Source organism: Brachyistius frenatus, unplaced genomic scaffold (assembly GCF_029030835.1).
Source record: "Brachyistius frenatus isolate BFR_SWC_R1_liver_20210118 unplaced genomic scaffold, ASM2903083v1 Contig_336, whole genome shotgun sequence".
NCBI lineage: Eukaryota > Metazoa > Chordata > Actinopteri > Embiotocidae > Brachyistius > Brachyistius frenatus.
Genome location: NW_027210935.1, coordinates 286,975 through 306,294, shown reverse-complemented (window position 1 = coordinate 306,294; position 19,320 = coordinate 286,975). Strand labels below are relative to the sequence as shown.

The following is a 19,320-nucleotide window of genomic DNA, read 5'->3' as shown; positions in this document are numbered from 1 at the left end:
TACAGAACTAAATCAACTCCTCCTCTCTTATTATCTCCACTATTGTAATGCAGGTCGTTGGAGACTCACTGTCTTCTGTCTCTGGTGTCCAGTTTGACCACTGTGTTACAGATCAGGGGGACAAGCTGGATTTATATGCATCTTTATGTTTCACTCATTGGACAAATAAATTCTGATTCTATTGTGTTTTCCCAAAGCAGGCTGCTCCGTCCACCAGAGACAGAGTGCCAGTGGGACATCATGCATAAAGTCACCGAGTGGTTGGATGTCAGACGGACCGCTCAGTGTGGAAAGAACTGCAGCCACAGGACTGTCATACTGAACACTGAACACCTTCCAGTGAGTGGGCGGAGCTTCAGCTCCTTCAGGACACGCCCCCCCCTCCAGTCTCAGAACAGAGAAGACTGAGGATTTTCTCACTATTTCAAAGCCTAATTTAATAAACTTGTCTGTGTTGTTTTTCATTCAAATTTGGATGGGTAGTTAACAACCCATACTTCTGTGGTGTGATGAACTTAAAACTCATTTTCATTTCTACTTTACAGCATCTTTAACAGACACCAAGAACCCGTGTTTGTCTGAAGTGAACCTTCTGGATCTCCTTCAGATGAATCCGTGTGCTCATATGACGGAGACAGTTCAGGACAGTCCTCAGCAGTGGAAACGGACACTCACGTGAGGACGTAGTTGACACTGACGATGCAGTGAGGTCGGGATGAGCGGCTGTTGTGTACGATGGTTGCGTAACTCTGGACCCAGACCCAGCCGCCGGGCTTGGCCAGGAAACGGTAGTACTTGGTGGTCACCTGACCTTTCACCAGCACTGCAACCGACAGAGAGGAGGAAGAACAGCACGACGTGACTGCAGGGAAACACTGCAGTGTGTGTGTGTGTGTGTGTGTGTGTGTGTGTGTGTGTGTGTGTGTGTGTGTGTGTGTGTGTGTGTGTGTGTGTGTGTGTGTGTGTGTGTGTGTGTGTGTGTGTGTGTGTGTGTGTGTGTGTGTGTGTGTGTGTGTGTGTGTGTGTGTGTGTGTAGAACGTGGAGAAAGCTAAAACAAACCTAACTCACACAAGTGATGAGCGCAGCGCAGGTGGAAGGAGTCGCAGCTGTGGACGTGATGGTAGAGAGTCTTCTCTATGAGATCCTGAGGCTCGTAGCCCGTCAGCTCTGCAACCCTGAGACACACACACACAGAGTTACATTAACATCATGGTTTACATTACGGTATTGTTTTTTGGAGGGACAATGTAAACAGATTTATGACATCACAACACTCCCACCCACACACAGACATGCTAGACATGCATGTAACCACGGCGACAGGAGGAGACGGGAGCGCACCGTGAGTCGAGGAAGATGAGCTTCATGTCCAGGCTGGCTCTGAACATGAACATGTTGCTGTGTAGTTTGATCTCGGTCACGGCGCTCGGCGGCAGCGAGTGTCCGACGGCCACCAGCCCTACGTTCTGGTAGCAGCCGTCGAATGGAGACATGTCCAGGCTGTACTGACGGATCTTCAGGTAGCCGCTGCAGTGGATCACCTGAGGTCACGCAGAGGGTCAAAAATATGCATGAGGACATGCTGTCGTCGTGCTTTAATCACAGAATCGGGGGAAGTATTTCTATTAAATGACCACATGACGGACTGTCCAGAGAAAAGCTGCTTCTGTTGTTGTTTTTTACTGAGAAATGAATGAATGTTTGTGTCTGTGTGGTTCTGAGAACAGAAACAGAGACGAGGTCACGCCTGAACCAAACATAAACCCAGAGGATTTAGTGTATCATAAAAATGGAAAATGGCCTCATGATATTCTGCAATGGTTCATAAAACGATCTCAAGTCGAGCTTTCAACCGTGTCAGTTTTAAAACCAACCTGGATCCTATAAGTGTTAAAAAAAAAAAAAAAACTATTTCTTAACATCTGTTTCATGATAACTGAGCGAAGTCCTTCTGCTGCTGAGGACTGAGAGTCAAAGTCTCCAGAAAAAACACTGGAGATTGTTTGGAAACTGCTGTATTAATAGTCAAAAATCATCTGAGTCCAAAGTCCCGGTCCACATCCATCCAACCCTTTTATCACTGAGCAGGATGACGGTCTCCAGACCAACCGGAACCAGCGAGTCACACCGCGACCTTTCACCTACTGCTCCACCATTAGACCAGAAAATCCCAAAAAGCTGAGACTTTGTGTGAAATGTAAATAAAAACAGAATGCAATGATTTGCAAATCTCATAAATCAATATTTAAATGAAAAAAGGCCAAATGAAAAATTTCAAATGTTGAAATGGAGAAATTTGATTGTTTTATGAAAATTATATGAATTTGATATATTTGAATTAGATGGCAGCAACACGTCTCTAAGAAATGTTTAGACAGGGTCAACAAAAGACTTGAAAAGTTGTGTAAAGATAAAAGAAACACCTGGTTGAACATCTCAACTAATCAGGTTACCATGGCAACAGATCAGTAACATGATTGGGTCTAAAAAGATTATTTCAGAGAGGCAGAGTCTCTCAGCAGTGAAGATGGGGAGAGGTTCACCACTCTGAAAGACTGTGTTGGAAAATAGTTCAACAATCTGAGAATAATGTTCCTCAACGTAAAACTACAAAGAATTAGTGGATTTCATCATCTACGGTTCATAATATCATTAAAAGATTCAGAGAATCTGGAGAAATCTCTGAACACAAGGGACAAGGCTGGAAACCAATATTGGATGGTGGTGATCTTCGGGCCCTCAGGCAGCACTGCATTAAAAACACACTATTCTGGAGTGGAAATCACTGCATGGGCTCAGGAACACTTGTGAAAACCATTGTAAACCCATAGAAAATTATAGAACATGCTTGTTGCCATGATGATTATTTGTCACATGCCTGCTTCCTAGAGGATGATCTTCCCACAAACCTTTTTCTAGCTTCACCTTCAGGACACACACGATTTAAAACACAACAAAACGCCCCAGAAGGCCTCCGAGTTTGACTTTTTAGTTTTTTTTAGTTTTGATTTGACTGTCAGTAGAAACAGAAGCTCAGGTGAGTTTACCTTGTAACCTCCACAGGTGAGGCCGGCGTTTCTTTTAGCAAGGACACATTTCATTCTCAGGAAGAAGGAGCGCTCCATCTCATATTCTGCAGACAGAAACGCAGCTGTTATCAATGCAGCGCGGGGAGTTCACGTCGCACGCAGAGCAACACGGCAGCGTCGCGGTTACCCTGAACAAAGTGGGAGTGGTGGGGCTGGTGGGCCGTGAGGACGGCCGTCATCTCGTCGTGGTCGGCCGGGTGGATGTACTCGTAGATGCTGTTTCCCGTCAGCTCCACCTGTTGGGAGGAACATTGGTTCAGCTCTGGGACACATGCAGCTCAGAGCAGCTCAGCAGCTCCATCACACCCACCTGAGACAGACCCAGGTGGACCGAGGCCGTTTCTGAGATGTACATTATCTTCCCGTCTGGAGCGACCACGAAGATGAAGCCGTCCAACGTCTGAAAGAAACCGTAAGAGGAGTGTTGTTATCATATCAGAGTCCGACAAAAGGCCCACAATCATTCTCCTCAATAAAATCAGTGTTATTGTCTTGAACAGCATCTTATTAAAGAGCCCAAACCAGCACACACATGACTTCCGGTACAGCACTGACAAAATAATGATTTAAAAAAATGTATAAATTCCAAACATTCATAAGAACCAAAGGAAGCGTGTGCTTTAAAGGAAAAGGTGCAAAGAACACTGATGCAGTCGGATAATATTCTGCTCATTTTTTATTTAAACTGTTTTACAGCTGCTGATTTCACTTTAAGGTCATTTTGGAAGCTGTTGGTTATTCTTGTGCTGAAATGTAATTATTATTATTAATAATAATAATAATATATATATATATATATATATTGTTCGATACTGTGAGACGTTTCTAATATTTTTTCTACTACATAAAGTGTAGTAAAGTGCAATAAAATGGCAACTGAATGGAGGAACATACATCTGTTAGAATTAATAACATAAAATAATAATAATGAGGAACATTAGGGATAATAACAAATTAAGTCTTTATAAAAAAAAAAAAAAAAGCTTATTTAGCACATAGGCTAACTTGCAGTATCCTTCCTCTCTAGTTGTCTTTAACGAGCACCAGTCAGCCTCCACATCTACGGGTTGAACTGTGTGATCGTTCAGACGACCTCTGCTTCTGTCTGACCAGCCTGCAGCCGTGCAGCCTGCAGCTGTGCAGCCATGCAGCATGCAGCTCCATTGTGCTGCTGCTGATGTGAGAGCGGCTGCAGGCTGCAGACTCACTGAGGCTCTGTACGTGACCACGAATGTGTTCAGCTCATTTCACTCTTGAAGCACAAGAACTAAGGCAGCAGGAGGCAGATGGCAGCGGCTCCTTAACTACACACAGTCTACCATGTCCGGCTCAGAAATAATAATAATAATAATAATACGTGTATTTTCCAAAGATGTAGAAAAATGGAATGAGTAAGTTTGACCAGATGTTTTTATGAAGTGAGAGTGCTCAGATACCTGGAGGAGGTGGGAGCCCAACTCCTGGCTGACTCCATCCAGAGACGTGCGGCTCACGTGACCCCAGGACTCCCCGAGGCCTGGACAACAAGTCAACACACAGGAAGCTGTTACAGCTGAAGGAAACAACATGCTGCATTTTACAGGCACACAAAAGAAATCCCAAAATTAAAATTGAATCCAGTCTGGGTTTTATGCCCAAAAATCTGGTGAGGCTGAGCTTTGCACACGTTTACTCGTTAATGCTTCAGTTCATTCAGGCTTTCAGTTTTTAGACACACAACATAAAACTGTATCATATCAGAGGAACCGAACAGATCAATCTGAACCTTTACTGAAATAAACTGCTCCCATGTTACAGCTGACCGACCTGCTGGTTTACAGCTTTTACTCCAAAACGGACCCTCAGAAGGTGAAATCAGCCTCCACGTGTTCATCCTCAGAAACACTCCGAACCTAAAATGATACTCGATGCGGGTTTTTATCAGATCCGGATCACTGGAAATATACAGCGTGAAAATACTTAGATTAAGAAGCCTCACAGCGCCAGTAAAACAGCGTCAGATGGGCGGCGGAGCGGCGCGGCGCGGCGCGGAGCGGAGAGGAGCGGAGAGGAGCGGAGCAGCGCATTCACACACATGCAAATCCCGCTCCGCTGCACGTGGAGCAGGATGGACGTCAGTCGGACACCATCAGACCTCCACAAATATCCACGAGGCAAAAACACACACTCATCCTCATATCAGAGAGGATTCAAAAATAAGAGGAGCTTTGAACGTTTTATTGGTGCAGAAAACACTTATTGAGTAGAATAATAATTTAAAAAAAACAGCTCGTGTCTGCTGTTCTGAGACCGAACATGTGGAACCGAGGGGACAAGCGCACGAGGTACCGGGGCACGTGCAAATCTCCTTTTAAACGGCTTCTCTCTTTTTTTATTTTTTTATAAAGACATTATTGTCAGACGCCCGTCATGTCGATTTCACAAACATCAATGAAATTATACAATAATAATTATTATTATTATAATTATCCATTATAATAATAATAATTATTGTATAATTTCATTGATGTTTGTGAAATCGACATGACGGTTAATAATAATAATTATTATACGCTATTATTGCCTTAAAACCATGAAATAATGGGTTTGTTTTTTTCCATTCAATAACATTTTTCATATTCTGTCTAACTGGATCTGGTTCCACAACATTATGAAATAAAATAAAGTCATTTGAAAATCAGATCAACCTCAGCAGGCAGCACGTGCTTCCCGGTGATTCTGCTGAAGCATAAACCATTAGAGCCTTCAGCCGATCACAAATAATAATGATCAGATAGATGAGAAGGTCCAGCTCTGCTGATGAAACACGGGATCACCTGACCTGCTGCACGAGACTCACCTGCAAACTAAACTCACACCTTCATCGTGAAGTCAGTCGGAGGGCACGAGGGGGTGAAAGCTCCGGAAGTCTCATTTTAAGCTCCTTCCACTTAACCAGCTGATGTTTCTCACCAGTTATTTTATATTATGTAATGTAAATATTTAATGTGGATCTGCAGGCTGCCTTCGAGTTATTTCACATAATTACAGCAGTGCTCATGCACCTTTTTTCTTTCTTTTTGTGTTTCGTTTTTTTGTTGTTGTTAGAGAATTCATGTTTATTCATGTGCTCGCGCGCTGCGGCCTCCTGCAAACCAGACTTATACTTTATTAAAAAAAGAAAGAACAAAAATAAACTTTCGTTTGACAAACTCTAACTCGTTTAAAAATTTTTTTTTTTTTTTTTTAATGTCCCTTGTTTTGTTTATCATCTCGTGACCCCTCCGATTTATTTTAGGACCCCGACCCGTAGCTTGGGCACCACCACTGAGCCTTTTAAATACAAGATGAAAGCTGCTTTAAGGCCTGAAGCTGAAGGGACCGTGCAGCCGGTAACGGTCCACCGGCAGGCCGCCGCAGACCTCCTCAGAGGGGCTGAAAAAGGCAGTCAGCCTCCACCTGGGCCCTCAACAGACCGCCATCCGGGGGGAGCCGGGAGTTCCCCGCTGAACCCTGCGGGGGTGTGCGGGCCTCTCAGCGGAACATCGAGGAGAGAGGAGCCGCTGGGTGATCCGTAAGATCGGCTGTTATTTACTGGACCTCCGCAGCGCGTCAGCTGCGTGATTCAGGGATATAACATGTAGTCCTCGACCCGCAGCTTGACCACCACTGACGGAGTTTTAATACAAGGAGATGTATTTTAAAAACAAACAAAATTAATATCAGGCATGTAAAAATAAAATAAAATAAATCCGTCTGAAAGACAGGCTGTGACTGAATAACTAAATATAAGGATATCATATTAATAGACCTGTAATCAAACAATTAACCTAGATAAAAATATATTATACATAACATATGGCTATATTACATTAACAAAAATAAAGCTACATTTAGCAACGCGAAGAACAGGGCGTCCAAGATAAATGTTCCGTTCAGGGGAAATAATTTAGTGTTGCACAACTCAACAGGTCAACACAACAATTTTAACGTCGAACTTCAGTCCGCAATAAAATGTGCTCCATCAACCATAATAATAACAATAACAATAATAACAATAATAATAATAACAATAACAATAATAATGATAATAATATAATAATAATGAGGTTTTAGTGACTGATTTAACTTATATGAGCCAATCAGAACGGAGCAGAACATCTCCACGTGGAATAAACGACTGCAGCCTACAGTCAAAACTACATCTTATTTGTTACTACAGATATTATAGACTCCACAAAAGCCTCTCATACTTCCACCATCACACTCAAACGTCCGTCCCACAGCCGGAGGACCTGCTGCATCATCTGGACCTTCACACTACAAATAACCTGCAGCTCAGCAGTCACAGATGAACCTGCAGTCGCTGGAATAAAACGATATCGCAGCTCGGCGCCGGCTGGAATCTCTGCAGAGCTTCGGGGACACTCTGGCAGGACGCCAGCGGTGTCCAGTAATTTAACCCTGGATGGACAACACGGCTGAGGTCAGAGGTCACGCTGCCACTCGGAGAGCCGTAAATAAAAACAGGCCGTAGAAATGAAGCAGAAGGTCTTTCTGCAGGAGACACGCTGTCCCCGCATGAGACACGCTATCCTCGTGTGAGACACTCGGTCCCCGCGTGAGTCACGCTGTCCCTGCATGAAACACGCTGTCATGAGACACACTGTCCCCACGTGAGACACGCTGTCCCTGCATGAAACACGCTGTCTCTGCATGAGACACTCGGCCCCTGCATGAGACACGCTGTCCCCGTGTGAGACACTCGGTCCCCGCATGAGACATGCTGTCCCCGCGTGAGAGACACTGTGATGAGACACGCTGTCCCCGCATGAGACACTCGGTCCCCGCATGAGACACGCTGTCCCCACATGAGACACGCTGTCCCTGCGGGGGACACTCAGTCCCCGCATGAGACACGCTGTCATGAGACACGCTGTCTCTAAATGTCTCTGCATGAGAAACGATGTCCCTGCATGAGACACGCTGTCATGAGACATGTTGTGTCTGCATGAGAGACCTGGATAGACGGGGTTCTTCATGCAGCCTGAGGCCTCATGATGTCTCTCTGAGGCGACATGTCTCTGAGACACATCCGGTCCAATTGAGTGAATTTAAACGCGTTCATATCAACGTATTTTCATGTTGTTTTTACAGGATCGTTCAATGACAAACTTTTTGCAATATTTATATGAATCTCTCATTTGTGTTCACTAATGTAAATAATAACAGAATTATTGGAATATTTATATGAACTTTTCTTTCTTTGACATATCTCTGGACTGTTGGTTTAAACTGGGACGCATTTTATCATCATCTTTTATGAAACTATATTGTTTTATTTATATTTATTATTACTTCTTTTAATGTTTTTAAAAATGGTGACATTCCCTTTGTATTTTCACAGTGCATTGATTTTCTGACAAGCTCTTCTATTATTTGTCATAAACATCCACATTACTGTTGATTATTGATCACAGTGTAAATATTAGATTAAAGTCAGCCCTGATATCTACATGGAGGTGTTTGAATATTAATACCTGATTTTTTGTTTTTGTCCACATCACCTATAATATTCCTGCGTCTTTTCTCTGATCTGACAGGGACTCAAATATCAATAATGAATCCGTGAAGTGCTGATGACCTGCACATGTAATAATGATCAGGGCACATGCTAAGAACATGTTAAGGGCCTGTTCTGTGGCGGACGTCCTGCGGGGTGGAACCGCTCGGCCGAGGCTCCTTTGTGTTCTCCAGGTTCTTTGTCACCACCTTCCCCACGCGGGCCGCTACGAGCAGCTCCATATGTTCAGGGATCAGACGTGCAGACCGTGATAATATCCGCGGCTCCGCAGCAGTCACGCAGGACGCAGCCTCATCGTGGCTAATCTGCTCGGCAGGGGCCTCCGGGGGCCTCCGGGGGACCGACCACATCACGGGGCGACACCGAACACGCCCCGACTCACGGGGAATATTTCATATACCGAAATGTGACTTTCTCTGATCACGTGGAAATATAAAATTCTGTCTGACTGTCGGCACGATTAGAAATCAGAGAAACTCCAGAGAAACATTTTAATCGGACAGAGCAGATCGCTGCAGCAAAGATTCGTGTGTAAGTTATACATTATTCAAATACACACCAGCCTCCATGTTTCACCACCTTGAAAATAAATCAAACATGAAAATTATGTATTTTTTTTTTCTTCCTGTTAGCCTGTAATTTCTGAATAATTTATTTTGTTAAATGTGTCAGCTAGATATTTGAAAACAGAGCATTGATTAATAATGGTGTAAAAAAATGTGGTGGTTTTGATTTGAAATTAAATGATTCAATTTAAATTAATTAACTTTATACTCTTATAAAAGGAAACAATGGAATAGTTGAAATAATTTAAATGGTTTACTTAATATAAAAATAGATTAAATAATTCAACTTTTGTTTTTTAAATCAAACAGAACACCACCAAGAAATTAAAATACTAAAACTCATGTTGCCAGCACATAACGGCTAAAACAACAACAACCGTAATTATAGTAATTAAAGATGAATACATGCAGCTCATATATAACTGTACTGTACCGCTATATAAACACATAATTGTCGGCTGATAATATTTGTAATTCTGAGAGTATTTAATTCTTATTTCTGATTTTCTCCCGGCTCCATCGGAGCTCCTACCTTCTGGGAACACCACCCTCATCTTCAGGTAGCTGGTGGTGAGCCGGATGATGGACGCCTTGTCCAGCTGGGAGGTGATGGCGGACGGAAGCGGCAACAGTTTGGCCAGTTCATAAAATTCACTATTCTCTTTTTCCCGCCGCGTCCGGGCCGCGTTTTTAGACTTCTCCTTCATGACGTCTCCTCCGGGCCTCTCCCGGTGCCCCGCTGCGCTCTGAGTCCGGCCGCGGTCAGTCCCTGTCCGGGTGTCTCATGGTGTCCACACCGGGGTAGATTAACGTCCCTCCGCTCGGCCTAACACCCGCAGCTGCCGGCGCGGAAACACCATCCCATAATTCCAGGTGTTCCAGCGGCTGGCGACGAAACGGGACGCGGCTAATTCCTGGATTTGCGAGGATTAAAGAGGCGTGTTGGTCAGCCCCGAGAGGCTCACCGCAGCCTCGGATCCATCCCAGCTGGAGTTAACCCGAACCGCTGGAGGCCCTGAAGGATGAGGACCATCAAACACACCTGGTCTTTACCTGCAGATGAGTTTCTGTGGAACTGAACACGGAGACACTTCATCCACTAACCTGGTGACACTTGTTTGAATCCTTTACACAAATGTAACGTGTGATCTGAACTCAGTTCAACTTCGTGCATTTACTGCCGGGCTCTCCTCGCTTACCTCACCGCAGAGCAGCCGTCTGGTTCCTAACGCGGCTCCTGGTTCTGACCGGGTCCACACAGAGTCTCCCAGAAGCCCTGCGGCCGAACATCTTCCATCCCGGGAGATTTTCTGGACAGCAGCTCATCTACGGGCTCCTCTGTGCTGCAGGCTGGAAGCCCCGCCCACCACAGGCACCTCCGCTCCTATTGGACGATGTGACACCTGTTCGCATGTCTATTGGCTGGTCTTCAGAACGCCGCGCTCCAACGCGGACTCTCATTGGCCGGTGAAAAATGTTCACCTCCAGGGCCCGAGGTGGACCGGAGAATCCCCGGACCGGAGAGCGGACCGGAGAGCGGACCGCTGCCCTCCGCGTCCACTCGGCCCTGGAGAGAAGAAAAAACAACAACATGCTGAACTGCTTTAAAAACATTTATTATCTTTGAATACAAATACACACGTAGAAAGGATTGCCTTAACGTCACTTAAAAATCTGTAGGAGCTCTACGTAACGAACTTTTACACTTATTACATTTTCATAACGTTTAAAATGTTTTCCTGCTGCAGGTCACATCCATAAAAACACGCGCATCTAGTGTTTTAATATTTTCTTCATACATGTGGACAGCAGCGGATTCTGAAAGGCTGCTTTTAAGACGTGCCAGATTTCTCACATTCAGATTAAATTCATGAGACCGCAGGAAACAGAACACAAGGGCCATTAGATCATTTATTTACACCAACAATTAGGCCAACACTTAAGTCAATAAATAGTCATTATTATATTTAGCCCGTGTGTATTTTCGTAGAAACTTTTCAGTTTATAATTTGGGTTTGGAATAAAAAAAATAAAAATAAAAAATCATAATAATACATAGTATAATATAGTATAATTTGGTAATATAATACATAAAAACACGCACACAAACCCGTCACTTCAGATTCGTTTCCGTGTCCTCATACGTTTTTTTCCTTTTATAATAGGTAAACCATATAATAGGAAGCGTTAAATAATTGCCATGCCGTTGCAAAGCTTAAATTCCTGCTGCTGCTCTTTTCCAGCCAGTAAAGTGGCGGGTGATGATGCGGAGCGGGCGCGCACCATCCGGACTCCCGCTCCTCTGCGTGTCGGAGCCAGCCCGGCCGCTCCGTAATGGGATCCAGCCTGCGGTGAGGAAACCATCCGGGATGCTGGAGGCGCACGGAGCGGTTGGAGCTGGTTTAACCTCCGCTTCAACTCCACATTTCCTGGTAATTAGACTGCGTCTTTGGAAAATATGACGACCGAAAATACTCCGTATAATTAAGTCTCCATACAGTGATCACAACATGCAGGTCATTGTTAAAAGATCAAGGCTTCACTGCCATTAAAGGAACGTATACAGAGCACACATTTAAAAAAAAAAAGGTTTTAAAAATAAATTTGAAATCTTACTGTGGGTTTCTGCGTCTATCCTACTGGGTCTAAAATGGTTGTATTCAAATACTTAACAAAGTTCCCATGTAAAAGCAATAACACACTAACTTAAAGGCCCCTCCAGTGGAAATCAAGCTTCTAACCTTCAGAACGTGCAGATTATTATCTGCTAGAAGACATCATAAGTGAAATAAGCAGCCGAGGCCTTGGCTGAACATTTGTGTTTTGAAACTGCAGTGAAGGTCTGACAGTCTCAGAAACTCTGATTCAGACAGCCGGGTTTCATACATCACACATGTAAGGAACCAATCCCGTCGATTCAGGGGCGGGGCTTTCATATCATTGAGCTGAAAGGTAGAGGCTATTTGAAAGTTCAGAGCTGCTTGTACTGAATGAAGGCAAAACTACTGAAAGCTATTAAAGCCACTTTAAGGCATTACGGGGTTTTTTCTGAATTTTTTTTAAAATAGGTCATTTTAATTAACAATGATGAGCTTTTAATCAATTTCATTTGAGGGACTTAAAGGATCACATGAGAATGTCCTTGACAAATACTGAATTAATTTAAACATATACTGTATTTAAGACAACATATCAAGTATTGAAACAGAATTTTTGTCAAGTGTTTTATGAAAAGTATATGCTCATTTTGAATTTGATGGCAGCGACACGTATCAAAATAGTTGGGACAGGGTCGTGTTTACGACTGTTTCACATCACTTCTTTCAACAACACTCTGTAAACGTTTGGGAACAGAGGAGACCAGTTGTTGGAGTTTTGAAAGCGAAATGTGGTCCCATTCTTGCCTGATATAGGATTTCAACTGCTCAACAGGTCAGGGTCTCCTTTGTTGTGTTTTTCATTTCAAGATGCTCCAGATGTTTTCAGAGGATGACAGGTTCTGATTGTTAAAAGTTCTTACGAGGTCGACACCCTGAAGCTGAAATCTTTGTGTGTGCTAACAGGTTTGTGCTAATTTACAGTGATTAAAATGTTCTTTGGAAATATGCATCACTAAGAAGAGGGTACCTGTGACACATTCTAGCTTCAAGACCTTCTTTGCTGCATCTTGGTAAATCCTCGTGTGTTTAATCAAACTACATCGCAGTAAACCGGCTTTGTTGTGTTCCAGCATAAAACAACTGGAAAACCTGCAAAGAGAATTTTGAGCCAACTTGAGTTCAAAATGAGGTATTTTCAGATCTGGCCGGGTCCCACTATACGGAAACAAGTCTGACAGGAATTAAATCAATGCAGATTAAGGACAGGAGATCTGGAACGATGTGGGCGGAGCCAGCAGAGGAAACATTACTGCACATGCGGTGTGCTGCACAACATTGAAGCCAAAACAGAAGCTAGAAAACGTTCTCGCGTCAGACGAACAATGTTCGTGCCATCGTTGAGTCCCGTATTCTTCATCATGTGGACACTTCCTGTGTGACAGGTGCCGGTCCAATGAGTGTGTATGTCCGTCCTTCTACTTGGTTCCTCTCGAACTGCAGGGAGATTTAGTTTTTTTAGAGAACATCCTAATTTTATTGTTAGTGTATTGTTTGGATTGTTTTATTTATTTGACTTCATGTGACTGAACAATTCTCGACACGCTCTCTCTTCCACACGATTATTAACTTGATAAGTCAAAGCTCGCTTTGCTCAGCAGCTCGTTAGTGGATCAGTGCTGCAGCAGAGACCAGCAAACTCTGAGGTTTAGATCACCTGACAACTGACTATTTACAGTTACATTCAGTCTCCTGTTCCTGTGTTTACAGTTTGTTTATCCCCCCAACGACAAAGTGTCGGCACCCTCGACTGTGTATAAAAGTGTTCGTAGCTTCCGGCTCTGTAAAATGGTTCTGATCCAGAAGTATCTTCAGCTGCAATACCAGCGAGTGCCACTAGAGGTCGGCTCCAAAAAGCCTCCGGCTCCATAGACTCCCATTCAACTTCTCTCATCAAATCCAAAGTGAATAAAATGTGTCCATCAGTTATCTCGGTGTTGTTAGCTAAAGTCACTCCTTCTTCTTAGTTTTCTGGAGGTCCATCTGAAAATAATCCCTCATTCATTAGAAAAGAAGATTCAAGAAGACCTGTTTTTGGGGGCGTGTCTGTTTGATTGACAGGTCTGTGGTGCAGTCAGGTTACAGCTATCCGTGGGCGGGACGTAGTATCTTCAGGTTTCCAATCAGATCAGTCAGATCCACCGCTGGCTCCTCCCCCAGCTCGTCCAAATATGGTCACTTCCTGCTCCAAACCGCTCCGAACTAGCAAAGATGGTGACGGACAGAATCTGAACTGGAGGATTCATAACGTTCACAAACCAACGATGACGTCGCTGATGGATGCTGCTACGTGGTTGCTAAGGGTCGGCCTACTTCCTGGAGTAGTAAACTAGTAAACATTACTTTTTTTATTTTTCACTCTATTAATCCCCGAGGGGAAATGTCTTCACTACAGCAGGGGGGCTCTCAGGGGGGAGCTGCTGCAGCAGGCTGCCACTAGCGCGGCGCCAGGTAACCTGACCTGAAGTGCATGTTTTTGGATGATGGGAGGAAGTCGGAGCCCAGAAGTATCTCAGGCAGATTGTCAAATATTCAGTCTTTAACTGCTCACTGTCTCTATAAACACTCCTGGCTAGTTTCCCACAAGGCCACAGTGGATGTTCTCAGTTGGCTTATTTCACATATGGTCTGTTTTCACCTTTTTTTCTACGTTCTTTAAAGAAAAAGAAAATGAAACCCTGAAACATTTGTCCTACTTCTCCATGCGCTGCATTTCTGGATTCATTCATCCGTTTCTCCTTAAAAGCAGTTGGATCAATACGGAGTCAGACGGGGCAGCTATGTTATCCTCTAAAAACTGCACAGATACATCTATTCTCATGACACCATGTCCAGCAACATGTGAGTCCATGTTGCTGAAGGCTCTGCAGACTGTTTAACAGCAACAGCAGGAAGATGAAATCCAGACAAACTACGGTGATGTACGAAGTGTGTCCCTTCAGGGCCTCCGTACAGACGGAGAACCTCAAACAACATGCTGGCTGTTAGATCTGGTTGGATGATGATGTTGTAAAACATAATTCATCAGTGAGTAACTTTAAAATGATTTTCAGATAATAAAGAAGGTCCTGACCTCCACATTCAGGCAAAACACAAAGCTTTATTTCAAATGTTTTTGGACAGTTGTCAGAACGTATTTTATTTTTAGAGAACAGGCCTTGAAAGAGAAACCTTCTGAAATGGGACAGAATTATTGTCCATCAGTGATGCTGCAGCTCGTATTACACAAAAGATGAAACACCTGCTGTGACATCACTGATAGAGCGGTGCAGCAGCAGCTGATCAGATTCAGTCCTAAATCAGAATGAATCAATAAAAACATAAAATGAATAGAATAAAACTTAAATTTTTCTCTTTGAAAGAATCACATGAAATTGTTCAAGATCCCCAATTTCACACTGATATTAAGTTATCAGAGAAATGAAAGAAAAAAAGAAGGTGTAACTGCCCCATTTTCAGCCCGAACAGATCAGAATGTGAAAACATCAGTAACAAGTGAAGGCCACGGCAAACGTTAGAGATGATATAGTGAAGCAGAAGTAGATCAGGAACAGTAAGTGTCTCCAGCTGAATCTAAATGCAGCTGAACATCGCAGATCAAAGACAGAGAGAAAAACTCTGAGTTCCAGATTGACACTCGTCAGCTGATCTCTGAGGAGACGCTTCACGTTGCCGCCGGAGACGACGGGTGAGTGTCCTCAGCTGAGGGACGGATCGGCCACCGAGTCCGACACCTCGCTGTTCACCTGGGCGGCGATGCTGGGAGGCGTTACGTTCAGGTGGATGTCGTACTGCTGGTCCAGGCCCAGGTAGCTGTCACTCATCAGGTACAGAGTGTAGATACACCTGGAGGCAGAGGGTTCAAAGGTCAGCGGTGAGGATGGAGGAGTTGACAATAAACAGAAAATAGAAAACATTGTTGGAGATAAATGAATGAAACCAGTGCTGCAAGATTACAAAGACATTTGTTTTTAAATCAGTGTCAAGTCCACAGTGATGTAAATTATCTTCAATCAAAGGATGGTAGTTAATAGAAAACGTCCTATTCAAACTCAATAATCTCCATAATGTTGCATTAAATGTGATGTGTTATTTTTTAGCTCGTCATGCTCAAAGGCTCCATGCTATGGAGCGATAGGATTACCATAATAAAGAATACATCTGTAAAAGAATAAGGAAATGAATGTGGAAATATAAAGAGGAATAAAAAAAATAAAAACGTTTGAAAATATAAAGACAAATAACAAAGTTTAGAAGAGTATTGTCTTCTTTTACCGTATTGTCTTTATTTTTTACCGTACTGTCTTTTCTTTTTCCGTAATGTCTTTTCCGTATTGTCTTTGCTTTGTTTTTACCATATTATCTTTGTTTTTGCTTGAAGGGACGAGCTGTCAATCAACTTAACTTGGGTGGGCTTTTCACTGACTTCCGGTTTCAATGATAGTAACAATCGAAGACATGGAAAGCAAAGAAAATATGGTAAAAGCAAAAGCAATACTCTTTTAAACTTTGTTATTTTTCTTTATATGTTCACATTTTTTTATTTATTCCCTTTATATTTCTACATTAATTTCCTTATTCTTTCACAGAGTTATTCATAATTATGGCACTCTTATCACTCCATACCTCACAGCGTCACCTCCTCTTTCTTTCTGTTTAGTTGAAGTCTGGTATTATTCTTTGAAGCCAAACCAATAATGAATGTGTCCTAACAGATGTGTGTATTAAAGTCGGACTGATTCCTCGGCGACATGCAGCTCCACTGTTGAAGAGGTATTAAAACCCTGCAGTGAGTCACAGTGAAGCTCAGGCTGACATGTTCACTCATCACCACCAACACACACTGTACTTTATTTTGTCACACACACACACACACACACACACACACACACACACACACACACACACACACACACACACACACACACACACACACACACACACACACACACCTGTACATATACATACACTAAAGGTATCATATAAATAAATGTTCTGTTTCACTAATCAGCATCAATAATGAAAGTGGACTAATGGTGATGAGAACAAGCTCACAGGTTTAACAGATGTTTTTTTCCTGCAGTATTCAGATTGATTCATGAACGCTATGAAACATGTTTGAGGGCTTCATGTGCCATCTGATCATTAACCTGCTCATCAATCTGAAGATATACCTGTTTCATTTAGCATTCTCTTAATCTTTTTTATAATTCATACTCACACACTCTGCCATGTCATTTATTTTATTTCTTCTTTTTGTTTTCCCTAAAAATTGTTGTATTTATATTTTATTATGAAGCACCTTGTACTACAGTTTTGCACAAAAGGTGCAACAGAAATTAAATCTATTTTCCTCTCCAGAGTTTCATGAATTCTTCGACCACCTGGTCTCATCCTGCAGCCCGGAATTAAACTATAAAGCTGACCTGGACCTGTCCCTCAGGTGAGTTTGTCCTACCTGGACCTGTCCCTCAGGTGAGTTTGTCCTACCTGGACCTGTCCCTCAGGTGAGTTTGTCCTACCTGGACCTGTCCCTCAGGTGAGTTTGTCCTACCTGGACCTGTCCCTCAGGTGAGTTTGTCCAACCTGGACCTGTCCCTTAGGTGTGTTTGTCCTACCTGGACCTGTCCCTCAGGTGAGTTTGTCCAACCTGGACCTGTCCCTCAGGTGAGTTTGTCCTACCTGGACCTGTCCCTCAGGTGTGTTTGTCCTACCTGGACCTGTCCCTTAGGTGAGTTTGTCCTACCTGGACTTGTCCCTCAGGTGTGTTAGTGTCAGTGTTTCGGTGGTTTCCCCTGTCCTTACTTCCCGGTCCTCTCTGGTGTGTAGAAGGCCACAGACACGGCCGTGTGGTTCCGAACGTATCCGATCCGTTTGACGGCCAGCAGCTCCCTGCGGTCCACCTCCCCCAGGACCAGGAACCAGCCCTCATCCTTCATCTTGGGGAACCGGGGAGCCTGGGCCTTACTGTCCTGCTTTCTCTGGAAGAACACACACACGGATCGGGTCAGCGGTACCGAAACGCAGCATGTCATGTTTAATAACCTCGTACGGAGCCTCGCACACCAAACACAATCTTTTTGTTCTACTGGATTTGAGGATATAAGACCAACTGTATTCAGGTTTGGAGGATCAGAGTGTAAGAGCACCATTCTAACACGAGCCATCAGAACCAGAACTCAGAATATCTGACAGGAGTATTCATTTACAATAGTGCTTGAATAATGGAGCCACAATCTTCAGTTCTTTTTGCTCTGGTTTGGTCTCCTGAGAAAAGTGTTAAACATCCCACTAAACAGAGGTTCTGCTGTGAAACCCGACGTGTGGTGCCGTGTCTGTACTGACCCTCTGCTGGCCCACATTGATGCGTCTCAGCGCCACCTGCAGGACGTACTCCTGGTCGGCGTGGACATCCAGCCAGCTGCTCGCCTCCCGCAGGTTGCCGCCTGCTGCGGGGAGGCGACGCTCCGCCTGCTGCTGGCTCTTCTCCCACCAGCCCTTCACGCTCATCCTGACCTCCAGAACCGGCAGGTGGCTGAGGAAGGACCAGGCCTAAGGGGAGAGGGTGGGGAGGAAGAGGAGGAGGGCAAGACAGAGAGGAAGGAGGACGTGAGGAGGAAAGGTGCCATTCAAATCATGTTGGAATTAATGTAAATATGAGCTACTGACTGAGAAATGTGCTGATGTGCATATGTGTTACCATGGTTACCAAATTATTTAGCATAAATACAAAGACGTTTTTTAGCATGATCAGCACATTTATATTTAAATACAGGAGTCTTTGAATTGATGCTAAAATCACACAGTATCTACTATCTACGATCTACACACCATCGATGAACGGTGTCTGTGTGGTGATGATGTGTGTGTCTGTGTGGTGATGATGTGTGTGTCTGTGTGGTGATGATGTGTGTGTCTGTGTGGTGATGATGTGTGTGTCTGTGTGGTGATGATGTGTGTGTCTGTGTGGTGATGATGTGTGTGTCTGTGTGGTGTGTGTGTCTGTGTGGTGATGATGTGTGTGTCTGTGTGGTGATGATGTGTGTGTCTGTGTGGTGATGATGTGTGTGTCTGTGTGGTGATGATGTGTGTGTCTGTGTGGTGATGATGTGTGTGTCTATCTCTGAGGATTACTCTCCCTGAGCGAGTCAGACAGGAACGCTGCTGCACATCTAATTATTTAATTAGAGATGCCGCCATGCTGCGGGGGAGTGGGGGTGCTGGGGGAGTAAAGGTGGAGGCGGGGGGGAGGTAGGGGAAGCTGGGGGGAGGAAAGGGCAATGATTGGGTGAAGCCACGGGGCCTGTCGTTGTGCCCGGACACTCTCATTACTGCTGCAATTAGCACTTCAACCGGCGTTGTAAACTGTCTGTGGAGCTGATTGGAGATCCAGGAAGTATCCTGGACCCAGTGGCAGACGGACTCACTGAGGATGGTGTGTGTG

The 19,320-nt window shown here is 44.0% G+C and overlaps 2 protein-coding genes across 5 annotated transcripts in view; both read right to left on the bottom strand.

The window, feature by feature from the left end:
- Positions 1–671: 671 nt before the first annotated feature.
- Positions 672–10,189, bottom strand: LOC138635892 (single-minded homolog 1). Its single transcript, XM_069723595.1, has 8 exons — positions 9,752–10,189; positions 4,527–4,606; positions 3,401–3,490; positions 3,218–3,326; positions 3,049–3,134; positions 1,343–1,542; positions 1,070–1,176; positions 672–823 (listed from the first exon to the last, which is right to left on the bottom strand). Exons 1-8 carry the CDS (start codon positions 9,924–9,926, stop codon positions 672–674), a joined length of 999 nt encoding a protein of 332 aa, XP_069579696.1. The 5' UTR covers positions 9,927–10,189.
- A 5,370-nt stretch (positions 10,190–15,559) lies between these two features.
- ascc3 (activating signal cointegrator 1 complex subunit 3) overlaps positions 15,560–19,320 on the bottom strand; it is a 150,418-nt gene continuing 146,657 nt past the window's right edge. For all 4 annotated transcript variants that reach the window (XM_069723596.1, XM_069723598.1, XM_069723600.1 and 1 more), the window contains exons 40-42: positions 18,222–18,428; positions 17,682–17,857; positions 15,560–15,722 (exon numbers count right to left, since the gene is read on the bottom strand). In XM_069723596.1, the coding sequence (XP_069579697.1) occupies positions 15,575–15,722; positions 17,682–17,857; positions 18,222–18,428 (531 nt within the window). In that variant the 3' untranslated portion in view covers positions 15,560–15,574. The remainder of the gene's footprint in view (positions 15,723–17,681; positions 17,858–18,221; positions 18,429–19,320) is intronic.

Coding starts and splice junctions, on each gene's coding strand:
- LOC138635892 (XM_069723595.1), bottom strand. CDS start 9,926: ATGAAGGAGAAGTCTAAAAACGCGGCCCGGACGCGGCGGGAAAAAGAG. Junction 3,327..3,400: donor TCCACCTGGGTCTGTCTCAG/GTGGGTGTGATG, acceptor TCCTCCCAACAG/GTGGAGCTGACGGGAAACAG. Junction 3,135..3,217: donor CCACTCCCACTTTGTTCAGG/GTAACCGCGACG, acceptor TTCTGTCTGCAG/AATATGAGATGGAGCGCTCC.